Source organism: Pseudoliparis swirei, chromosome 14, assembly GCF_029220125.1.
Source record: "Pseudoliparis swirei isolate HS2019 ecotype Mariana Trench chromosome 14, NWPU_hadal_v1, whole genome shotgun sequence".
Taxonomy (NCBI): domain Eukaryota; kingdom Metazoa; phylum Chordata; class Actinopteri; order Perciformes; family Liparidae; genus Pseudoliparis; species Pseudoliparis swirei.
Window position 1 is genome coordinate 4,699,507 of NC_079401.1, and position 22,917 is coordinate 4,722,423.

Sequence of the window (22,917 nt, forward strand, 5' to 3'; positions counted from 1 at the left end):
GTCATCATGGAAATGTGATTATTTCATAAAGCTTTCATTCATGCACGTATCTGGAAATACTCAGTAAGGGATCAGATCCACTGATTGTTTTGATGTTTGGGCTTCATACGTCACCGCGAGCCCTCCTCCTCTCAAATAACAAGTCTTCTCTAAAGAGGCGCGCAACTCAGTGTTGGAGAGGAGGGGGGGGGGGTGTTCAACCCCACAGTCTAGCGAGTCTTGTAACGCACACACGGAGAGGCTTCGCTGCCCCCTGGTGGATGAAAGTGAGACTACACGTATGCCTCCAGGGAGGAGATCCCCACCGCCGCCCTCCACCAAGAACAACTATGTGCTTAAAGTGTCAAAAGTAAACAATACTTTCCTGTGAGGATTACTTTTCTGACATTTATGGCACATATTATGAATTAATATGCACACACAGTCATAAGATAAGTGTAAGAACACATAGAATGATGCATGTGGCATCAAGTTATTTCCCATGAATATATATTGGTATATACATTATTATTTTAGAGGACAGTGTGATTGCCTACAACTGGTCGATTAGTCTTTTTATTATCCCATAAAAACACCCTTCAAAAGTGAGTATATCAAAAATGATTTCCCTCTCTTGTGGCTGACGAGATGTCGCATGTTCTCGTATCCGCCGGCTCGATATAATCTGAGAAGTGAAAGTACTTTCATCCGTAGTAATCTGGTCACTCGTACATCGGACGCAGCGATGGAAATAGCTTCAGATAATGACGGCGACAACTCGAGCGATTCATCTTCAACATTCCTGCGTAAAGTAATGAGTGGGGATTTTTTTGTCCCAAATGTGCGATAAATTCAGTTTTCCGTGCTATTTTCACGGGGAATGGGCTCCGGGGGAAGAGCTGCATGGACCAGCAGCCAGGAGAGGATTCAGAGGCCCCTAAGCCGTCAGATGGATTCTATAACATACAGCAGCTTTAGCCGACGCTTAATAATGAATGCCGTCTTTGTTCATCCTTTTTATTCGGTAATTTTAAGTATAACACGTGAAACAAATACAGCACATGAAACAAAGAGTGAATCACACAAATACTTTAAAGCTCAGCGATAGCGAACAAGGGCAAAGCAAATATCTCAGGATGATGGTTCCTCCTAGAAATAAAAATACATAATTTCTTCATAGATGCCCGAAAAACAAACAAACGTGGCAACGTCACGCGTGTGTCGGGGCGGAGCGGAGGCCTCCGGGGACGGACCCCTGTCCAGGCTCTTTGTAAAGGAGTCACAGAGGCCCCTGGGTCTGGGTAAAGCACGTCTAATCGATCTCAAATGTGTCCCCGTGACACGCAGCGGCCAGGACAGACACGACCGCGAGGAGAGAGAGAAAAACAAGCGCTTGTCGTCGGCCGCTCGGGGCTTAAAACCTCGCTAAGACCTTGGAAAGATCTCCTCGACGAGCCAGATTGAGAGGATATTGAGCGGAGGAACGCGGAGGCCCGGCAGCACAGATCACTCCCAACATCAGCATCCAGACAAAGGAATGGAGGCTGAATACACTTCCACGATTGGGGCCTAAAATGCCGATGACAGTTCTGTTTCCGTCGGTAACGTAACTCAACATAAGGCCGAGTCAGCTCGAATCAGCTCCGAAGAAACAAACAAATGAGCCCCAAGGAGTCAGGAACTAAGTGTGTGTGTGTGTGTGGGGGGGGGGGGGGGGGGGGGGGCGTTATCGGATTTAGTATCAAAGATTAAAAGATCCAAAAGCCAGACGTGAGCTCCTCTACAAAGCGATAAGATGTGAAAAAAAACCAAGAGTCTCACTCAAGTTACCGGGCGGAAACATCTTCACGCACAAAGTCGCCGCTCTCTCTCTGGGCGTGCGACGGCTGCATCTCTTCTTTGTCTGCGTGTCCCAAAAACAAAAGCGGAAAATTGAAAGTTTATTTACACGACTCCCGTCTGAGACCCAGACGAGGCCTTCACAGTCCATTCCTCTGGGAATAAGCACGTGGTCTTTTACACACGTCTATATTTCCAAAAGGCAAACAAATCTGCTGTCGTTGATGGAGCCGTTGTCGTTTTTTTTAGTTTGAAAAAAAGACTTTTTTTCGGGGAAATCTCTGGTGACCACCGGCGTCCGGCGCGGCTGGTGTTGCGGTGGACTTGGGGGCGTGGTCTAAATAGACAAATCTCCCAACTCTCCCTCTGCTGGTTTGTACGTGACGCGCTCCGAGCTCTGGACTGTGAATATTAGTTTCCTAGCCGAGTGACCCGGGCTCAACATCCAGTCAAAGCTCATATCTCCCATCCTAAATTCGCCCTGAACACACCGCCGCCCACAGCTGACCGGTCGCCCAGTGTATGAGGGCCAAACTTTTATTTTTTATGAATGCAGAAAACCCCCAGCGGTGATAATCTTCCGAACACATTTTTCTTTTCGCCTTCAGGTAGCGCTCGATCCCGCTCTGCATCTTCAAGCAAATACGTAGACGCACAAACACGCCCGCTGCAGTCGAAGGTAAAAAATAAAAAAATCTATTTTTTCTTTTTAAGAGACATAAAACATAATAATTAATGCGCTTGCAGCATTCATCTCAAGAGGCGTTTCCTCCACACGGCGTGGAATTAAGTACATTTTCGAAATCAACTTGACGAATGCCGTATATATTGCAAGGTTTCTCAAAAGCATAAGCTCAGTGCGTCTCTAGCCTCTCGGGTTAGTAAGAATAGGTCCAAATGGGAGCAAAAATCGCTGCGTTTGTTTCGTTTAAAACCTCGAGTCGGGGCGAGGAAGCGACGCTCCCGCTGTTTGAGCGGCGAAGGTCGGATTTCGAGACCAAGAGGAGTCCACGGTTTCCTTCTTTTTTCCCAGGAGGGCGTCATGCAAACTGCAGCGGGAGAGACGAGGACGAAGCGAGAAGCAGCCGCCGTCTCGGGAGTTTCTTTGTGATCGAAGCAGTTTTCTTAGGCCGTGAAAAAACAGGAAACGGTTGCAGCCTTGCATCCATTCAGAGGGCTTGAATTAGAGCGCGGGGTAGTCGTTGGTTTTTGTTCTTCAAGCGCAGATATTCGTGTTTTATTCTTTTTTTTTTTTAACAATCACTCCTTTTCCCCGTTTTGTCCGCACACTTTGCGAATTCGACTCAAATTTATTCCCCCGGACGCAAACTCCCTCGTCTCAGGAAGAAAGAAAAAAGGAGGGGGATTACGTTGAGCTCACTCCTTTCAACACCGGCTCTCGGTTGAGGTACGTGGCCCAGTAGACGAGGTTGAAGGTTCCGAACAGGACGGGGAACACGATCCGCGACATCTTGTCGATCTTGCTGACGCTGTTGTAGGTCTTCTTGGGGTCCGCCGCCTTGGTCTCGGCGGCCCGGAGCTGCACCGCCGTGGTGTTGGAGATGGTGGAGATGGACACGTCCTTGGTGAGGTTGGGGGTGTAGTTGACGCCCGCCGAGCAAACGTTGTTGGGCTTTTTGGACAGCACCGCGGGGTCCCGCTTCTGCAGTGGGACAGATCACATTACAGCGCTGCTCATCGCCGGTGTGACCCGTGATCTCTATAGCGACAAAGCTCTGTCCGACTGGGCGGACGTTTGTTTAATCTTTGGACAGAGCTCGGCTGCTTCCCTTTGCATTCGTGCTAAACTAGGCTAACCCTAAACTAGGCTAACCCTAAGCTAGGCTAACCCTATCCTGGTTACGGCTACGTGGTATAGTCAGGGTTCTTACACATTTTGACCAGTGGATTTCCAGGACTTTTCCATGACTTTAAACCAAATTTCCATGACCAAACTGAAATCTCGGTATAAACATGAAACATTTAGAAAACTGTGAGCATCGAGAGCGTACGCCGGCTTATATTTTGAGCGTCTTTCTTTAAAAAACGTATTAATTATTTCAAACTCGGCGTAAATGAACATGTGATTATAACACATTTCTATGACTTTTTCAAAACTTTGATGATTTAAGTTTTTTCCATGACTTTCCCAGGCCTGGAAATGACCATTTTAAAATTCCAAGACTTTTCCAGGTTTTCCATGACCGAACGAACCCTGGATCTAATCTGATCCCAAAATATTCCTTTAACGTGTTAACCCTCCTGTTACCTTTGGGTCAATTTGACCCCATTCAATGTTTAATGTCGGTGTTCTTTCGGGTCAATTTGACCCCAGGCTGTTTTTCACTGTGTCAAACATATAAGAAATATCAACTTTTTTATATATTTAAAGGGTGATTTAGGTAGTCAACAAACAAACATAAAGTACCTCACACTTAAACTTGGGAAACAATATTAATTCTAATAATTTTCTGGAGGTTTTAATTGCTGGGGTCAAATTGACCCCGAGGGTAAAATATGTTAGAAAATGTAAAGATAACAGGAGGGTTAAACATTGAATGGGGTCAAATTGACCCTAAGGCAACAGGAGGGTTAAACAAGAAAAGGATGGGATATTCTAAATAAATTCAAAATCTCCGCAAGTCGATGTTTGTGTTTTGGGGTCGTCTGAAACAAAAAAACAAGTTAGTCAAAGTAGCCGCGAGCTGCACCTTGGGGTGCTGCGCCTCCAGAGCCTTCTTGCCGTCCCAGGCCCAGCTCCTCTTGGTGAAGTAGTTCACCGTGGCGAACTCGATGAGGGCGGAGAAGACGAAGGCGTAGCAGACGGCGATGAACCAATCCATGGCCGTGGCGTAGGCCACTTTGGGGAGCGAGTTCCGGGCGCTGATGCTGAGGGTGGTCATGGTCAGCACCGTGGTCACCCCTGGGTGCAGACAAACGCCGCGACAAGTTGAAATTGAGTTTGCACGGGCGAGGAGCAACAGAGGCGGGCGCTTTAATAACTCTGAACTGCCACTGCGGCGCCGCTGCTCTTCTGTGATTACTCTCCCGCGTGTAGAAAAAGATAATAAAACGTGAAGAAGAAGTAAACGAGTAAATCGGTAAAGGGGCGCCCTCACTCACCGAAGACGGTCCTCGCGGGAACCGATTCTCTGTTTAGCCAAAACGACACCTGGGACAGAATCACTGTCATGAAGCAGGGCATATACGTCTGGATGACAAAATATCCAATCTTCCTCTTCAGGAAGAAGTGGGCCATCATCACTGTGTACTGCCCTGAGGGGGAGGCAGAGATTTAGAAAGGATATCAAGTTAGAGACGGACAATAAAACACACCACGTCTGCTTTAAGCAAAGGCAATGTTGTTCGTACATCGTGGATTAATGAATATGGGACTTGACCTCCTTACAGCACCACAGGTGTCGGGTTACCACACAGGACGACATCATCATTACGGGCAAAATGACCTTTTTTATGACCATGAACCAGACAGCTCGAAAAGTGGTCGTAAACTCTTCTCGTCTTCTTTATTGTGAAGGAGCGGCGGGGACGGGTCCGTGAGAAACGGGAGATTAAGAGACCGAATTTATATTCAGTTGATCGTAAACGGACAAATTAACCTGAATTTAGATTAATTAGCGAGCTGGAAAAAAAAGCCCCTTTGATGGTCGCCAGGACCCGACAACAGATTTATTATGTGGACGAGACGGTTGTAGGTGGCTTCAGAGAAAGGGTAGTCGAGAGAGAGAGAGAGAGAGTTAAACAACTGAAGATTGCATTTGAGGCTTTAAAAAATCCTTCCGCCAGCAGCCGTTTGTGACTACAGGCGTTGGTAAACGATGAGAAAACCCAATGACTATATTGCACACACTAGGGTGCATGAGCACAGGCTTTCTCTCAAACACACACACGCACACGCACACACACACGCAGAGTAATACATGAGGCTTTCTCCGGGCAAAATCCGATTTTTGAACCTCCCTAATCCCCGGTTACAATCTGCATCCTGCAATCAGTGAGAGAAAGAGAGGGAGTGTGGGGGCCAAGAGAAGCGGGGGAGGGGGAGTGGGGGAGGCTTCGGCCCACCCCGCCCTGCCAATCCAGGCGCCGACATGCACACACACACACACACACACACCCTCAAACACACATGAAGCATGATTTCCTGACCGCTGACACACTCTAAGCCGCGGAGAGGGACGCCCGGCTGTCTGCCGATCACTGGTGGGATGGAGGGCGGCTGACCGCGTGGACATTTTTATATCTCTTGTGTTGGCATTTTGTATATTTTTTTTGGGGGGGGAGAGGGCGTTATCCGTTTGTGGAGTAATGAGCGGACTGGCTGCCGTGCGAAAGGAGACCGGAAGCGATTCAGGAAGATGTGCCGCGGGCCCGAAGAAGTGAGGTAGAATTTGGTTTTGTTTCGCAGGCCGAGGGCAGACAGCCTCGACCGGGAGGTCTCCGACACCGCCAGTTCTCCCTGCGACCCCATCACCTGGGCCCTCTGACGCCCTCATGACTCCAGGCCGTCCGGCTCGCAGCAACCCCGTGAACCTCTGTCGGAAACACCCGGACACCGCCCGGCGCTGCCGACCCGGGACGCCCCGGGGCCACCTTTGACCTCGATGCATGGATCCCGACGGGACTGGGGGCAGAGGAATGAGGAGGAACATGTTCCTCTGGTGGATCTTGCCGCTTTTCTCCCACGGATTTGTATTTCGCGACGTCCGAGGGGAACTTCCTTTCATCTCGGGGAACAACGCTGCCATGCTGGTCAACTGGTGAGTGGGAAAGTAAAGTGTTTTTATTTGTCGACGCAGATTATTAAAATTTAAAAAACCAGCCGCGATGTTCCCGCTACAAGCCTCCGAGCCGCACGCCGCTCTTCTACTTTTAGCCGGGACTTATTTCTTCTGAGACGGCAGAAGTCGCGTCCTTTAGAGACGTCTTTGAAGATGAAATCCTGTTGGCTAATCTCCTGCCTCGTGTCCTCAAAATGGGGAGCGTCTTCCAAGATTAGAGGCGCTAACTACGGGCTCACGACATCTCACCCGAGCGATACTCTGAGCTACGGACGTCTGTACGCAAAGAGCGATGCTCATCATCGACTCAACAATTCAGCCCTGAGGACGACTTTTTGTGATCAACCAGTCTCCATGTTAACCGACCAACCATCCAGCAAGTGGACCAGCGACACCAGCGAACTGTTGCCCCTTTTCCTAAAAGCAGCAGCAAGGTTTCTGTTGTGGCGTGCGAGAAAAAAAAGGGGAAATCCACACTTTTAATAATGATTCTACTAGAAACTGGGAGGGAAGTGTATTACAGTTCCGTCTTACATAAGAGTATTAAGCAGATGCCTTTCAACGCCCCCCCCCCCCCACACACGCGTCAGAGCGAGGCTGTCCAATCCCAACACACATTTCCTTTTCTATCCTTGCAAGACCGAGCTGACATTCCGAGTCAAACTGTTTCCATCACATCTAAATCAAAAGCCTCCGATCGCGCCTCATGAAATCCAGCCCGACCCGTACCTCACGTGTAACCCACGGCGACCACCGGAAAGTCTTTCACCGTCATTGTGAGGACATTTGGTGCAGATACACTCAGCGACAGCCAGCCAACCAATCCCTCACCGATCTGTGATGTCATCTTCTTATGCAGAAGCTGATGGGTGGTTGGATGGAGGGATTAACCCGAGGTCTCAGGTCTCTCTCTAACTCTGTGTGTGTGTGTGTGTGTGTGTGCGCGCACATGGGCCTGTAGACAGCTGGTTGTGTGAGGGATAGGCTACTCTCCTCCACTCGCCTCCACTCATTGACTCTGATCTCCTGATAATGTTTCCCACATTTACTCCCGGCCCCGCACGGCCATCTCCCCTCGCGGCGTTTATCTTCTTCTAATCTAGAATTAGTTGCATCACGTTGTTTGGTATTACACTTATCGTGCGCCACATACAGTAGGAATTCACTCATGGGGGGGAAAAAGGTTCAGAAGAACGGCGGAGGGGTGGGATGATCAGATAGAGGGAGGATTGCTCTCTGGAGGTGGCCCACAGAGCTAACGGTAGAGCGATAATGTGGGCGAACATAAAGAGATATCGCAAAGAGTGAAATACTCATTGTGGCTGCGAAAGCATCTCAACTTGTCGTACAGCTGAACATACAGGGCCGTCTCCTAGCAACACACAATGCCCCCTCCATTAGGTGTAGTTATGTGAATACTCCATGCAGTGGCACTCTCCGTCAGAGTGGATTCTACATGTTGCATTCGCAGAGCGTCGGACTCAACGGGTTCGGACTCTTTCGCGTCTCTTGTGGTTTTTGCTTTCATAAAAATTTTGTTCATTCTTGTGCTTCTCCTGCTACTTGTATTGCTTTGTCTCCCGACCCCCACTAGCACCTTCACTACTACTCCAGTCTGACATTCCTGGTTCTTTTCTTTGCTGGTTTGAGCTATAGATGTCTATTTATTATTCTTTTGTTCTTGATCCATGGTGACACACACACACACCCACCTCTGCTCGTGTGTATGTTCTCGGTGCCGGCGTTTTGCCCGATGAGGTGGTACTGGTTGAGTCTGGAGCCATCCTCTGCCACCACCACAGACTTACTCGCTCCCTTGGTCCAGGTGTAGACCACCTCAGACACCGGATAGGCATCTGAGAGACACAGACACAAAGATGTAAGCCGGCGAATACACAATTCCACTCGTTCATTTTTAATATACAAACATCCCAAATATATGTTAATCTACTCTCGAGGGCAATAGTTTGTTCCCGCCCGGCAATCCCTCAATTTCTCTGCAGTCGCTCGTGTGCTGCTGCTGAGTCTTTCTAGCGTTTTTTGATTCGACCGCAGGCTTAAAAAAAACAAAAAACAGAAATTCGCTTTCATGCATGTGTGTGTGTGTGTGTGGGCGGATATTTGAGTGTGTTTTTGTTGAAATGACACTTCTGGGTCAGAGGTGAGCGCCCACGTCCTCAGGAGCCAGACCGAGTCAGATTAAGCAGAATGTGTTGCGTCACCGTGGTGATGAAAAGCAGAGCTCAAACTCTGAAGCCTCCCTTTGCTATTTCATTTATTCATGATGAATCCTGTACAAGCACTGGACATCGATCTATCAGCCCCCCCCCCGCTCTGAGGGCTGGAACATGGCAAGATGAAAACTATAACGCGCATGGAGAAAGGGACTCATCTCGGATTTGCTCTGAAGTTGCATGTTTGCAGATTTGTATCTGTCATAGTTCAGCTTGAGTTCTATTTATCAGAAAATAAAATGATTAATGTTGATTTATTCCCTAACTTTAAAAATCAACCTTACATCAGGATGTGGAAGTAAAAAAATTAGAAAATACCTCTAAAAAGCTATTTGTGATGTCATGTCACCTTACAGTAGATGCATTAAATAATGAGGGAGACGGGCTGCGTACATTTCATTCAATATTCATTTTTAAATTTGGGGTATTTTGATGTTCTCGAAAGGCCGCAATTAAATATCGCAAATGTCCTCACTGTTTGTAGAGTGCAGGGTTCACGGTCAGACGCTATCCGGAGGAATCGGGTTGTAATCGAATGTGTTCACGGTGTTTTCTGCCGATTGTCACAAACACCCGTCGGACCCTCGGCCTCGAGTACCGCGGTGGTTTATCTGCCCGCTGGATAACATCTGGAGTATTTCTGGGCGCCCCCTTGGCAGCGGCACACCGCCGAACAATACCGTGTTTAAATTTGGCCACCGTCGGGCCGAGCGCCAGGACCTTGATTGTCGGGTCGTTAGATTGCAATGCGGGATTATAAGGGAATTTTAGAACGTAGGGAAAGCGCTAAAGTCCTTGGCGGGCGGGAAGGTGCACCTGTGCCAACTTTACAACAGGTCACGCTTTAATGCTGCCGTGTGCATCACCGGCTGGACCGTCGCTCTGCTCCGAGGGAAGCAGCCCGACACGCTGTTGGAAGAGGAGGAAGAGGAGTTCACAAATCCTAATGTTCTGCATCGTTTCATGGAGTCACGTGTCAATATCAGCAAAGAGTTGCTTTGAACCTCTTTGAACCCCGTGGAGCGAGAGCCCGGACGATCAAATGTGAAATCCTCACATCTAAACAACAGAAGCGCTTATTGCTCCTCCAGGCGACTAAAAAACACTTACTTTGTCAACGTTTTGACAGTTAAAACTGTTGTGGAAAGAGTAGAATAATTATGAACTGTCCTGTCTGAAAATGCAAACAAGAATACAAGCTGACAGCTGATCGGGTCACTTGTCAGGAGAGTATAACGATTCTTGTTGAGGTCTTGAGGAAGACAGTATTTATCTGCAGGTGGGAGACAAGAATGTGGGTCACGAGAACAGCTTTGGCCCGACCTTTGACCCCTTAAGTCCGCTTTACCTGAACCAACTTTAGAGCAGGCCCCCGATGATTGGTTACAAGGCGCGATGCGGCGCGGCTGTCCGAATGTGCACGTCCTGGAACTAAAAAAAGTATATTTTGATAAACTGACATCTGCACAAAGCCCCACGGGAATGGAGGGGGGGGGGGGGCAGTGACTCTCAGTTTTGATTCTCCTGGAGTTCATGCAGTTTGGTGTTGTTACCTTTTCATCACACGTTTAAGTCTATGTGTGTGATATAAAATTCAATATGAATGTTAATAGTAGATGGCAAAAGAGTGGCAAAAAAATTGCACATTAAAAGCTGTTCATCTTTATGAATTAAGATTATACAACAGAAAAACTTGACCTTTTCCCAATCAAAGGAGCAGCACGAACTCCAAAAGCTGAATCTAACAAGAAAGTCTCGCTATCACATTTGAGTTATTCATTGCTGTGAAAGTCCTGGAGGGAACACACATGTTTTACCAAATATTTATCTGCTACTACTTAAAATTGATGGGAAAAATCAAATTAAATACAGTTCAATATAAATTAAATTGTCATGTATGTTTGCTAGTATGTATGGCAATGATTCCCGGAGTGAAATAGTCTGCATAATAAAATATTAATGGATTCATTCTGAACTAGAAAGACACTCTGGGAGTCCAGAGCTCCGTCAAAGACAATCCACTCCACAGACAAACAAACAAACAAACAAACAAACAAACAAACAGAACTAAAACCACACGCTCGTCTGCGCAGGAAATAATAAGAGAAGGGGGTGGAGAGATTTGGTGGCGTGAGGGATTAATTCTTCCCATTTTCCCCCTTTCATCCCCCACGGATGTACAATAGTAAACGGTGGCTGCAGTCGCTTGGTGTCGTCACAGATTACTGGACGAGAGCGCTGCTCCTGTCAGGCCCTTCGGCCATTTGGTTTATGTTGATAAGGCGGTGAGAGATGCTAAACGACGGTACTCTGAGAAACTGCAACAGCAGCTCTCAGCAAACGACTCTGCTTCTGTCTGGAGAGGGCTCAGGCAGATCACCAACTACAGGCCCAAATCACCCCACTCCATGAACAATGTGCTTCTGGCAGACGAGCTCAATGAGTTCTACTGCCGCTTTGAAAGACAATGGAGCAGTCCTGAGACAATCCCCCACAGCCCCATCAACAAGCCACAGACCATCAGCCCACCCTCCCCCAGCCCATCAGGGGCTCACACCTCTGGAGCACCCTCCATCAACTCAGCGACGACCCTCGTCATCCTGGAGAGAGCCGTCAACAGGCTGTTCAAAAAGCAGAACCCCCGCAAAGCAGCGGGCCCGGACTCCGTCTCCCCCTCCACCCTGAAGCACTGTGCTGACCAGCTGTCTCCGTGTTCACCGACATCTTCAACACCTCCCTGGAGACATGCCACGTTCCAGCCTGCTTCAAGGCCTCCACCATCATCCCGTCCCCAAAACCCAAGATCAAAGGACTCAATGACTACAGGCCCGTCGCCCTGACCTCTGTGGTCATGAAGTCCTTTGAACGCTTGGTCCTGTCACACCTCAAGACCATCACCGACCCACTCCTGGACCCCCTGCAGTTCGCCTACAGAGCCAACAGGTCTGCAGACGATGCAGCGAACATGGCCCTTCACTACATCCTCCAGCATCTGGACTCCCAGGAACCTACGCCAGGATCCTGTTTGTGGACTTCAGCTCTGCTTTCAATACAATCATCCCGTCCCTGCTGCAGGACAAGCTCTCCCAGCTGCACGTGCCCGACTCCACCTGCAGGTGGATCACAGACTTCCTGACCGACAGGAAGCAGCACGTGAGGCTGGGGAAACACGTCTCAGGCTCCCGGACCACCAGCACAGGTTCCCCCAAGGCTGTGTTCTTTCCTCTGCTGTTCTCCCTGTACACCAACAGCTGCACCTCCAGTCACCAGTCCGTCAAGCTCCTAAAGTTCGCGGATGACACCACCCTCATTGGGCTCATCTCTGGTGGGGACGAGACCGCCTACAGGTGGGAGACTGACCACCTGGTGACCTGGTGCAGCCAGAACAACCTGGAGCTCAACGCTCTAAAGACAGTGGAGATGGTTGTGGATTTCAGGAGGAATGCAGCCCCACCCGCCCTCTCATCCTGTGTGACTCCCCCGTCGACGCTGTGGAGTCCGTCCGCTTCCTGGGCTCCATCATCACCCAGGACCTCAAGTGGGAGCTGAACATCGGCTCCATCACCAAGAAGGCCCAGCAGAGGATGTTCTTCCTGAGGCAGCTGAGGAAATTCAACCTGCCAGGGAGAATGATGGTACAATTCTACACGGCCATCGTTGAGTCCATCATCTGCTCCTCCATCACCGTCTGGCACCCTGCAGCCACAGCCAAAGACAAGTGCAGGCTGCAGAGCATCATCCGCTCGGCCGAGAGGGTTATCGGCTGCAATCTGCCTTCCCTCCAGGTCCTGTTCACTTCCAGGTCACTGAAGCGGGCCAGAAAGATTGTCGCTGACCCCTCCCACCCTGGACACTCCCTGTTCGAGTCCCTCCCCTCGGGGAGGAGGCTGCGGTCCATCATGACAAAGACCACCCGCCACACCAAAAGTTTTTTCCCGTCGGCAGTCGGGCTCATCAATGGAACCCGGGACTGACTGACTGTCACCCCCAGGACTACCACCTCTTCTTCCACCTTCCTCTCTCCTCCTTCTTCCCGCTCCTTCCTCTTCCTCTTCCTCCCACTCCTCCTCCCTCCTCCTTCTTCTTCCCTCCTCCACACACGTCACTTTAACATGCACTTTAACTTGAGGCCTCCTCCACACACATGCCACTTTATTTGCATGCACTTTAACTTAAACACACGCCACGCGTAACATACACTTTTAACTAAAACACACCACTTGAAGCACACACCCAAACACTTTCACATTATTTGTTGTCTTTCTGTCGTGTTGATTGTTGTTTGTTTGTCATGTCCAAATGTTGCACCTTCCACCAAAAAAAATTCCTCGTTTGTGTAAACATTCCTGGCAATAAAACTGTTTCTGATTCTGATTCTGATTCTGATAAGCAGAGACACGGCCTTCCCTTCTTTAGTGCTTCGGTTACATCAGCGTAGCGCTCCAGCAAAGCGCTTTAAATTGACCATTTAATGTGAGGAAACTCTGCAATCCGCGGCAGATAACGACTCGCCGCCTGAATCCCTGCAGCGGCGTTCCATCAATTAGCCCAAAATGACTCCTAATTGTTCCAAATGAATTGCTCTAGATTTAGATTAAACTCGCGTGGGACGCGTCGCGTCGGACTCGCGCGGAAAAAACCGGGATTATCACACGGCGGCGAACGAGAGGAACATGAAAAGTAGACGTCGAGCGACGGGATTAATACTCACAGCTGCCAAACTTGAGCGGGCAGGCGTGTGCGTCCATGGGGAAATTCTCCAGCTGCATGGGGCATTCCGCCGATATGGTCAGTCTGAGAGGAAACACACAGATCCACCGTTAACCGCGCAGCGAGGTCTTTTGTTTATGCATTTGATCATGTGGGTCATGCACACTGTGTCATGACAGGAGGCGCCACGATAGCTCAAATCACAGGGCGCCAAAGACGATGAGGAGGAAGGTCGCAGCTCTGCCGTCTCTTTGAAATAATAACCGTGAAACACTGAGGCAAGACGCTTGGAAGTGCAGCGTATTCCCCTCTCTCCCCAGCAACACCAGCATTACAGTGGCAACACTGCCACCTGGTGGCCGACCGGCTCCTGTGTCATTCGTCTCCCCGTGAAGTCGATACTGGTATCAGGGTTCTTACACATTTTGACCAATGCATTTCCAGGACTTTTCCATGACTTTAAACCACATTCCCATGACCAAACTGAAATCTCGGTATAAACATGAACAATCCAGAACATTTGTGCGTATCGAGAGCGTACGCCGGCTTATATTTTGAGCGTCTTCCTTTAAAAAACATATTAATTATTTTAAACTCCGCCTGAATGAACATGTGATGAATACAAATTTCCATGACTTTTCCCAAACTTTTATGATTTACGTGTTTTCCATGACTTTTCCAGGCCTGGAAACGACCATTTTAAAATTCCATGACTTTTCCAGGTTTTCCATGACCATGACTCGAAAGACCCGCTGGGCCTTTCATAGAGGTAATCTTTTTTATTTTCTTCAAATATAAAGAGTCCACATCGCTCTATCTCCTAATGGGAACCGTTTGAATTGCTAAGAACCTGAGGGGGAGTCTATCTGAGGTCAATCATTCACATACAGGCCACCACGTGGACCTCACTGTCCTCAAGGAGCCGCAGGATGAAGGGACTCGAGTGTACAAATCAAGCGTACACGCATCAGAAATCTTCCCGCTTCCGCTATCTGAATCAAGTTGCTCCGTGCGTTGTTTGCTCATTGCATGATGACGACGAGTAATATGTGTGATGTGGATTCACTGGGCTTGACGAAGAGGATGTAAGAAACATCCGTTTATTATGATCTCAGTGGCTCGTTAAAGATTCAAAGAATATGTCAAAATGTCCACTGTTTAAATGTCCCACCATTCAAAGTCACAGACACAGATACCGTTGTATTGAGGAACGGGTAGTCAGTGAAAGATGTAACGCCGGGCGCCACTTCACAACTTGTTTTACGTGACTTTTCCGACAAGCGGACGAGGTAACGGCGCCCGACGCGACGCTCAAAAGACGACAGTGACGAAAAATTGCCCGCTTATAATTTAAGCTTCTTTCTTTTAAAAACATATTAATCTGTTCAAACACAGTGTACATGAACATGTGAATATAACACATTTCCATGACTTTTCCAAAACTTTGTGATTTTTCAAGGACTTTTCCAGGCCTGGAAATAACCAGATTGAAATTCCATGACTTTTCCAGGTTTTCCATGACCGTAAGAACCCTGCAAAAAGCCCTTCGCCGGCGGCGGGATTGTAATCGAGGCGATGGCTGCTGTGGCAGGAATGTTATTAAAGGGCCGTAAAAGTAAGACAGAAATTACAACTGGAGTCGCTCCCGGCCACTTTCATTCCCTCAAATTAGCTCTCAGAGGAAAAGAGAAAAAGGTCCGATGCATGAATGGTTTCTCCAGCGGTTTGTTTTTATGCTTTATCCGCCGCAGCGTTAGCTACGGTCTCACCGGTTTTTCCTGCATCGTAATCTCGATGACAACCGTGTCACCGAGAAGTGGCCGAATCCTCCTCGGTCATGTTCTTTTTTTCCAACGCTCGCCAGCGTGAACGCAGCCGCCGCCGGAGGTTTCCAAATGATGTTCTCAAAGTGAACGAAGCGTAAGTGGGATAAGAGGCCAGCTCCGCTCCCCGCAGAGCTGACATCAGTGCATCGTTGCGTCTAAAACAGCTGAGGGGCCGGGAGCGGAGGAGAGGGAAGTCTGGGAGGAAGAAATGAGAACATGGCTGTGGGGTCTCATACCGTGTTCTACATATTCACGGGCCCATTAGCAGGGATGCCTGTAAAGAAACTGGCTTTTAATTTGCGTTGTGATGAGCGACAGCGTACCCGTCCCTTTAAAAGACGACTGTGTGTCACATCAAATAGCAGCTGAGAAGAAGTGAACATGGCAGGACGGAGCCGGAAGAGTTCAGGGACTTTCCCGCCATGCGGCGCTGTCCGTCCAGTACGTCGTTTAGTTTTTTAAACTATTTTTACAATCTCAAGACGTGTCTCACATGCAGCCACGGGAGCCGGGGTTATATATTGTACCCACGGCCTGAAGAAAAAACAACAAAATAAATTAACAACTGTGCTAGAAGTGCTAGAACGTGAACATAAACGTCATTATAATTCATATAAACTGTCAAGTGACTCCATTAAAGCCGGCCGGTCCAAAGGCAACCCGTGTCGGTTGTGTGTGTGTGTGTGTGTGTGTGTGTTTATGCAGAAAACAAAATGAGTGCTGCCTGTAGTTAAGCTCCGCTGGTAATGACAAACACAGCACTGGAACAATTACACGATTAAAGGAACCGACTGCTGCTTCATTTCAACTGTGGCAGCGAATTCGATGCCATTTTTAGATGACGGAAGCCCTCTCCCTCCCTCTCTCTCTCTCTCTCTCTCTCTCTCTCCCTCTCTCACTCTCTCTCTCTCTCTCTCTCTCTCCCTCTCTCTCTCTCCCTCTCTCTCTCTCTCTCTCCCACTCTCTCTCCTCTCTCTCTCCTCTCTCTCTCCTCTCTCTCTCCTCCCTCTCTCTCCCTCTCTCTCTCCCTCTCTCTCTCTCTCTCTCCCCCTCTCTCTCCCCTCTCCTCTCTCTCTCCTCTCTCTCTCTCTCTCTCTCTCTCTCCCCCTCTCCCCTCTCTCTCTCCTCTCTATCCTCTCTCTCCCTCTCTCCCTCCCTCTCCCCCTCTCTCTCCCCCTCTCTCTCTCTCTCATATGTATGCATTCTTTGCATTCAAACATGAATACGATTTCCATAAAATGACGCCTATTGAAATGAACATGCACACGTTTGCTCAACCCCTCCCTCGCTAAGCCTCGAGGTCCAAGGTTGAGCGTCACTATAACTGTGTGTGTGTGTGTGTGTGTGTGTGTGTGTGACAAAGAGGTGACTGTAAGTACGCACTTCTTTAGATATGTATATATGTCAGCGGGGTTGCAAATGGATAATCTGCCATCCATCCAGCATTATTCTCCCTGTGGGTGTCACTGGCGTCAGAGAGAGTGCTCTCATCCGTGATATACAGTCACTCTTAAGTCCTGCAGCTGCAGTAACTCCTGAGGATAAGCACAGAATTACTCTAATTCTACGGCGCAAAAGGTCACAGGGAGCCCCGGTGGTTCCGCTGGCGTTCCACAACAACAACAACAACAGCAGCTATTATTTGTGCGAGAGAAGTCTCTCGATTTAACATCGAGTTGTCCTCGTTTTAAGTTGCAAATATCTATAGTTTAATTCGGCGGGACCACCATCTGGTCGATGGCCTGCTTCTTCTTTCTCCTTCTCCTGATTCACCGCGACATCACGACGGTTCACTGCAACACTGCCGACAACTACAGTTCACAAAGAGGCCGCTCTTCATCCCGGATGATCTCCCTCTGCAGTTGTCTTCCTACATTTAAAGAGGCACTTGCTTTCGGCATTCACATGTCTCATGAATATTTTAATATGAATTGAAAGAAAACATAAAGAACTGGAACGGGCACTCGGTAGAGTGCATACCTTCGCATATCACAAGATTGGGCATTGAATTATGAACATTTTGGCATTAGTTGCATGCCAATTGGACAAACATTTATCGTGCTATGGTAAAAAAAAGATGTTGACCTTTCCATGACCTTGACCTTGACCTTTGACCCGATTGATCCCAAAATCTAATCAAATGGTCCCCGGATAATAACCAATCATCCCACCAAATTTCATGCGATTCAAGAAGATTTTGACCTGTTCATGACCTTTGACCTTGACCTTTGACCCGATCAATCCCAAAATCTAATCAACTGGACCCCGGATAATAACCAATCATCCCACCAAATTTCATGCGATTCGGTTCAATACTTTTTGAGTTCTGCGAATAACACGCATACAAATAAATAAATAAATAAATAAATACACGGGGATCAAAAAAGAATACTTTCAAGAAATACATGCGTTTTAACTTTGCTCTTACCGTCCTAGAAATGAAATGCCCATGATTGGCCACTGGGTGACACTATTTCTCTAGTCTCTCCCCAGGACACATACAGAGGGTTTTTATCACTATTGTGTATTATGTTGGCCTTGCTAGCTTTGATTTTTATAAACCCTTAAAAACCTTTCCTTCATTAACCTCTAATAAAAGCTGAGGGCCCATACAGAGGAGGTGTCCTCCACTCATTTAAGAATTCCAAGCCTGAATAGTGGCAAACATAAACTGCACCTTGAACCCCAGCACTGTGCCGTGTACTTCTCCGCATCATTTTTCAAGTGCCGTCCACCTCGGCCACCAGGTGGGTTTGTAATTATTCACAGCTTCTGGCTCGTCTATTTTTTTAAACGTCGAAGGCGAAAAAAGATTAAACGTGTGAATAAATGACGCCCGGGTGGGAGAACCGACCTCATGGTGTAGAGCAGCGTGCCGTCGTCCTGCAGCCTCAGCAGCTTGTTGGGCGTGGTCATGTTGTGAGCGATGGACTTCTTGCCGTTGAGGAAGAAGGTATCGGGCGTCCAGATGTTGCTGGCCAGCAGGTTGTTCAACGGCAGCATCTCCATCGGCCCTTTGAAGCACAGACGCTCGTCCTTCCAGCTCTGGCGGAAGAAGACGTCGATGGTGTATTCCTGAGGGCAGAAGGGAGGTTTCAGAGGGCTCTGTTTGGACCCAGAAGCCACGTCCATGTGATGTCGGTAAACCTCGTGTTTACCGACGTGTCCGCACTGTGATCATGTCATCCCAACGTGCTGAAGGGATGCCAAAGGCAAGAGACCTTCTCCTCTGGAGAGGAGCGCTCACTGTCAAATTTCAGAGCATCGTCTTTGTGAATTTACCCAAAACAAGAATTTAAAGTTCTATAGAGCATCGTTATATTCGGGGCTTTCTGGGGCATTTTTTTTACTCGTCCCATTTCAGAGTTACAAATAAGTAAATTAAGACGTTAAAAACGTCAAATGTCAATCAGCATAAAATGCTCCGACGCCTCGCGTCCGATGACAGCAGCCCCTCCTTTACGCTTTCATGAATCCACGGACAATTTGCAGTTGATCAAACACAGCGGTGTAGAAATCCGTCGTAAATCTGGTTGTGTGCGAAATATCGACCGGCTGCGCGCTCGGAACCCAACAGACGAATGGCCGAGGACCGGTTAGCAGGCGGACGCAGAAGCTTTTACGGACCGCAGAATCCTCCTGGCCTCTTGCCACATTTCATTAATCAATCGTGCGCCCTTGTCAATACCTTCTTGGAGTCAATTATGGGAAAGTGGCAGGTGCGGTGTCAGAGTGGGCCGGGGAGATTGCGGAGTGTAATAGAGGATTTAATGAAAGAGGAGGTTTAATGCATTTCGCTATCCAAGCGGAATCTTACAGTTCATAAGAGAATGGATTAATAAAGGGAAGAGTCATGTGGAATAAGTTGGAATGAGGCCGCCGCATTGCATTGACGCTCAAATGTCTAAGTTATCCACATTCCTGTGGTCTCATTTACAAGGAACCCGAAAAAGAAACAATCTTTTGGTAACTCGTGGAATGTAAATATAAGTTTAGATCTAAAAATACCTTCAGTAGCCTGTGGGCTTCAGAGACATCTGTATGTGTGTGTTTGGGCAGCTGAGTCTCTCTCTCTCTCTCTCTCGGTATCTCTCTCTCTCGGTATCTCTCTCTCTCTCTCTCTGGTGTTTGCTGCAGATGAACTCACCATCTCCGTGTCCGACACTGGGCCGAAGCTGGTGACGAAGATGTTCGTCTTGATCTCTGTGACGTTCTCTGTGGAGAGAGCACAGGTGGGAACGTTTTACGGGGTGGAGAATTGCCATTAAAAAAGAGTAATTGGACTGAATTTTAATCGTAGCAATTGATAACCTGCTTTATTATACGGTGCGCGAGGCAACATGTTCCCCTGATGTGTGGGACGATGTAAAGGGTCTCTACTTTAACGGCTCTGTGGGCGCAACCAACAACGGGTTTTATCTTCCATTAATTTTTTTTTTTTTCTGTCTGACTCACAGTCCGAAACCTAAAGATATTATATTGAATATGGTATAAAAAAAGGAAAAAGAAAAACACCCTCATGTTATATGAGAGAAGCTAAAGATTTTTCGAAAAATAATTTAAATTGATTAAAAAAACAATTGATAGTTAATTTTCTGTCAATACACTAATTAACTGAAGGGGGAATGCAAATGGTCCAAATCCAAAATATGAATGAGACATTTAGGCAATACGATACATTTTGGCATTTAAAAACCAGCACCGGTGGGATGGCGGCTACAGAATAACGCCAGGCCCAGTATTCGTATGGAGCCACACATTTCCGTGACGTGCTTAACTCCATGCATTCCTTCTGGAGACAGCGGGAGAAAGTCATATCTGTCATTTGTGCTGGCAAAGCCAACAAAATCTCCATTACGCATATAAATGTGGTCCTGGCGAGCCGGGATTGGCCGAGCTGTGGAGAACAGCTTGTTGAATGAAGGCTTTCATTTTTTTCCTTTCCTCCTTCAATGTATTTATAGGCCCTCTTGTCAAGGGTAGCAACCGTTACCAGGATGTGAGAACAGGCTTTGGTCGTGACACATGAGGCATTCGGCATGAAAAAAAAAGCCTTTTTTCATCCTTCGGTGGGTAATTAATTATGGGACAGGTATGTACATGGGAAACAAATTGAACACGAGGAAGTGTGAGGGAATAAGAAAAAAAAGAGCTGTGGCGAAAAAGAAAAAAAGAAACCTTTTTATGTCAGTGTCCCTTTAGAAGAAGAAATAAATAACTCTCCATCTTTGAATGGCAATTCAGCTCCCAAGGTTATCTCCTGTTGCCAGGGTGAAGAGCGTGAATAAAACACCACAGCGAGCTGAACGCAGGCGGCGGCGAGCTGGGCCACATTGATTTATTCTCTCGACCATGGCGTGCGCTCATGATCCTGGCCACGGTTGAGAAGGAAACCCTCTGAGAAACATGTGTATGTGTGTGTTCACCTGAGCTGACGTGGGCGCGGAAAAATTCCACATCTGAAATTTCGTACCCCGTTGCGATTTCACGGGGCCTCTAGTGGTGGAGTTCAGGTTAGCGGGTCAAGTGAGCATGCTGGGAGGCTCGACTGTGACATTGTGATATTTGGATGTAAGATCATCGTCGTTGCTTTCGAATAAAAAAGGAAAGGGCCCCGAATGATAAATAACATCCTCGGCAAACCTCCCAGCCCCGGCCGGAGCCTGTTGTCGTAGCCGTCCAGGAGCCCGTCCAGGATCCTGGTGAAAACGGTGCTGTTGTCGTTGGCCGCCTCCTCCTTCTCCGTGGAGGTCTCGCAGCAACTAAGAGGAGAGGAGACAAGGGAGCAAGCGTAAAAAAAAAAAAGGGAAGGAGGAGGACGAACACGACGCGTCATTGTGATTAATTAGCTTGCCGCATTAAAGATAGGCTGGCTGTGATTAATTAGTGAACATAAGTACTGCTCACAACTACCAGTAGAGGTAATTACGGCTTTGACAGGTGATCCAAACATAAACAAATGAGTTCCCACGCTGAATACGGCGAGAAGCGAGGTGTCGCGTCTCGAGGATGAGCGCATCCTCCGATATCACAACCTTCTTTTTCCCCACAAAGAACATTGTGTCCGTGCTCGGGGACGAGCGGGGAGAGACACGGGGGGAACATGTGATCTAAAAGCCATCGATCTGGGAGAGTGGACTCTTCCAGTGATTTACTGACGGCGTCGCCCAAAGATCTGTTTCGCTTTTCTTGAGTGCAGCGCGGCCACTTAAGCGGCGATGTAGCAGAGTGCAGATCGGATATGCGATGAAGAGAGGAGGGCAGAGCTGGCAATGTACAAAGATGTAAGAGAGTCATTGACACAACGACAGATGGAGCCATCGGGATGCGTGGTTGAAAAAAATGACTGGACGTTCTGGAGCAAATGGCAACTTTAAACACATTTTTCTTTCGCAATAAGATCGCCGGAGCTCTATTCTTTAAGAAGCTTCATTTAGGGGATGATATAGCGTTCTACTTTGAAGCTCGTGACAACCACGTCACGTTTGTTTAGCTCCTAGTTTACCTATTTTGGCATCCGCACAGGAGCAGCAGGGACAGGACGAGCCTCGCCATGACTGAGATTCTGCTCACTTTGTTGCTCAGAGCTGTAACACATGCACATACAGAGAGAGAGAGAGAGAGAGAGAGAGAGAGAGAGAGAGAGAGAGACATAAAGAACAAGATAGCATCAGAAAAGCACCACATTCCAGGGCCGCAACCAAAATAACTGTTCCGTCAGCCTCTTAATATGATGGACCCAGAGGTCTAGCGATCTCAATGAGGCGCCTCAACTCACGCAAAGAAACTCCGCTGCACAGAGGCGGACCGTTACAGAAATCACGAAATCAAGCGGCGTGACGAGGCTGTAACTCTTAAACATCCGACCCGTCTCCACCTTTACAGTCGTAACAGCCGCCGGACAGAATGGGGAACGACATCGGAACAGGGTCCGCGCTATTCTCTGCAGTGGGATCCTCATTGTGTGAGCTCCGACTGCGTTGGAGTCCAGCGCATTACAATTCATGTAATGAATTCCCCCCCCGACCACCACCTTTCCCCAATCCTCTCCTCCATCTTCACCCCCCCCCCCCCCCACCATCACCAACAACATGCATCTCATTCCCATTCCTGTTCGCCACGCTGTGTCTCATGAGAAAAAGCCACAGGGTGGAAAAAAAATGAGAGAGAAAAGAAATGGGGGTACCTGAATGCAGATCCATCACCACCATATTATTATTTTGTTGTCCCCCCCCCCAAAAAACAGCGACGGGAGGCTGGGGGTCTCTGTCGGCAGTGTTGGAACTGTAACGGGTTCAATCACCTAATCCCCTGCTTGTCGGCTGTCTTCCCTCTTTCTTCTCCTTTTGCTTCTCCACCATGGGCTATTTCTGCCCCCTCTCTCTCTCCTCCTCTCTCTCTCTCTGTCTGTCAGCGGTTCCCCATCTGGCGTTGTTGTAGTAGTCTGTCTGGTCTTCTCCTCCTATCGGCTACGCCGCCTCCCCTCCTCTAGTGCCTGCTGCACCGCGTCTCTTGCATCGCCTCCAG

The 22,917-nt window shown here is 48.2% G+C and overlaps 1 protein-coding gene across 1 annotated transcript; it reads right to left on the reverse strand.

Annotated features, from left to right (window-relative positions):
* Nucleotides 1-982: 982 nt before the first annotated feature.
* LOC130204432 (gamma-aminobutyric acid receptor subunit alpha-5-like) lies at nucleotides 983-22,655 on the reverse strand. The gene is made up of 10 exons (XM_056431164.1): nucleotides 22,577-22,655; nucleotides 21,896-21,977; nucleotides 21,034-21,152; nucleotides 19,538-19,605; nucleotides 18,245-18,465; nucleotides 13,566-13,648; nucleotides 8,333-8,476; nucleotides 4,942-5,094; nucleotides 4,530-4,741; nucleotides 983-3,481 (listed from the first exon to the last, which is right to left on the reverse strand). Exons 1-10 carry the CDS (start codon nucleotides 22,599-22,601, stop codon nucleotides 3,185-3,187), a joined length of 1,404 nt encoding a protein of 467 aa, XP_056287139.1. The 5' UTR covers nucleotides 22,602-22,655; the 3' UTR covers nucleotides 983-3,184.
* Nucleotides 22,656-22,917: the final 262 nt, after the last annotated feature.

Excerpts from the sequence above, each read along its gene's own strand:
- LOC130204432 (XM_056431164.1), bottom strand. The coding sequence starts at position 22,601 with ATGGTGGTGATGGATCTGCATTCAG. Across the intron at positions 21,978-22,576 it reads GGTGATGGATCTGCATTCAG|CTCTGAGCAACAAAGTGAGC; the intron begins GTACCCCCATTT and ends CATGTGTTACAG. Across the intron at positions 5,095-8,332 it reads GAACATACACACGAGCAGAG|GGCAGTACACAGTGATGATG; the intron begins GTGGGTGTGTGT and ends CCTCCCCCTCAG.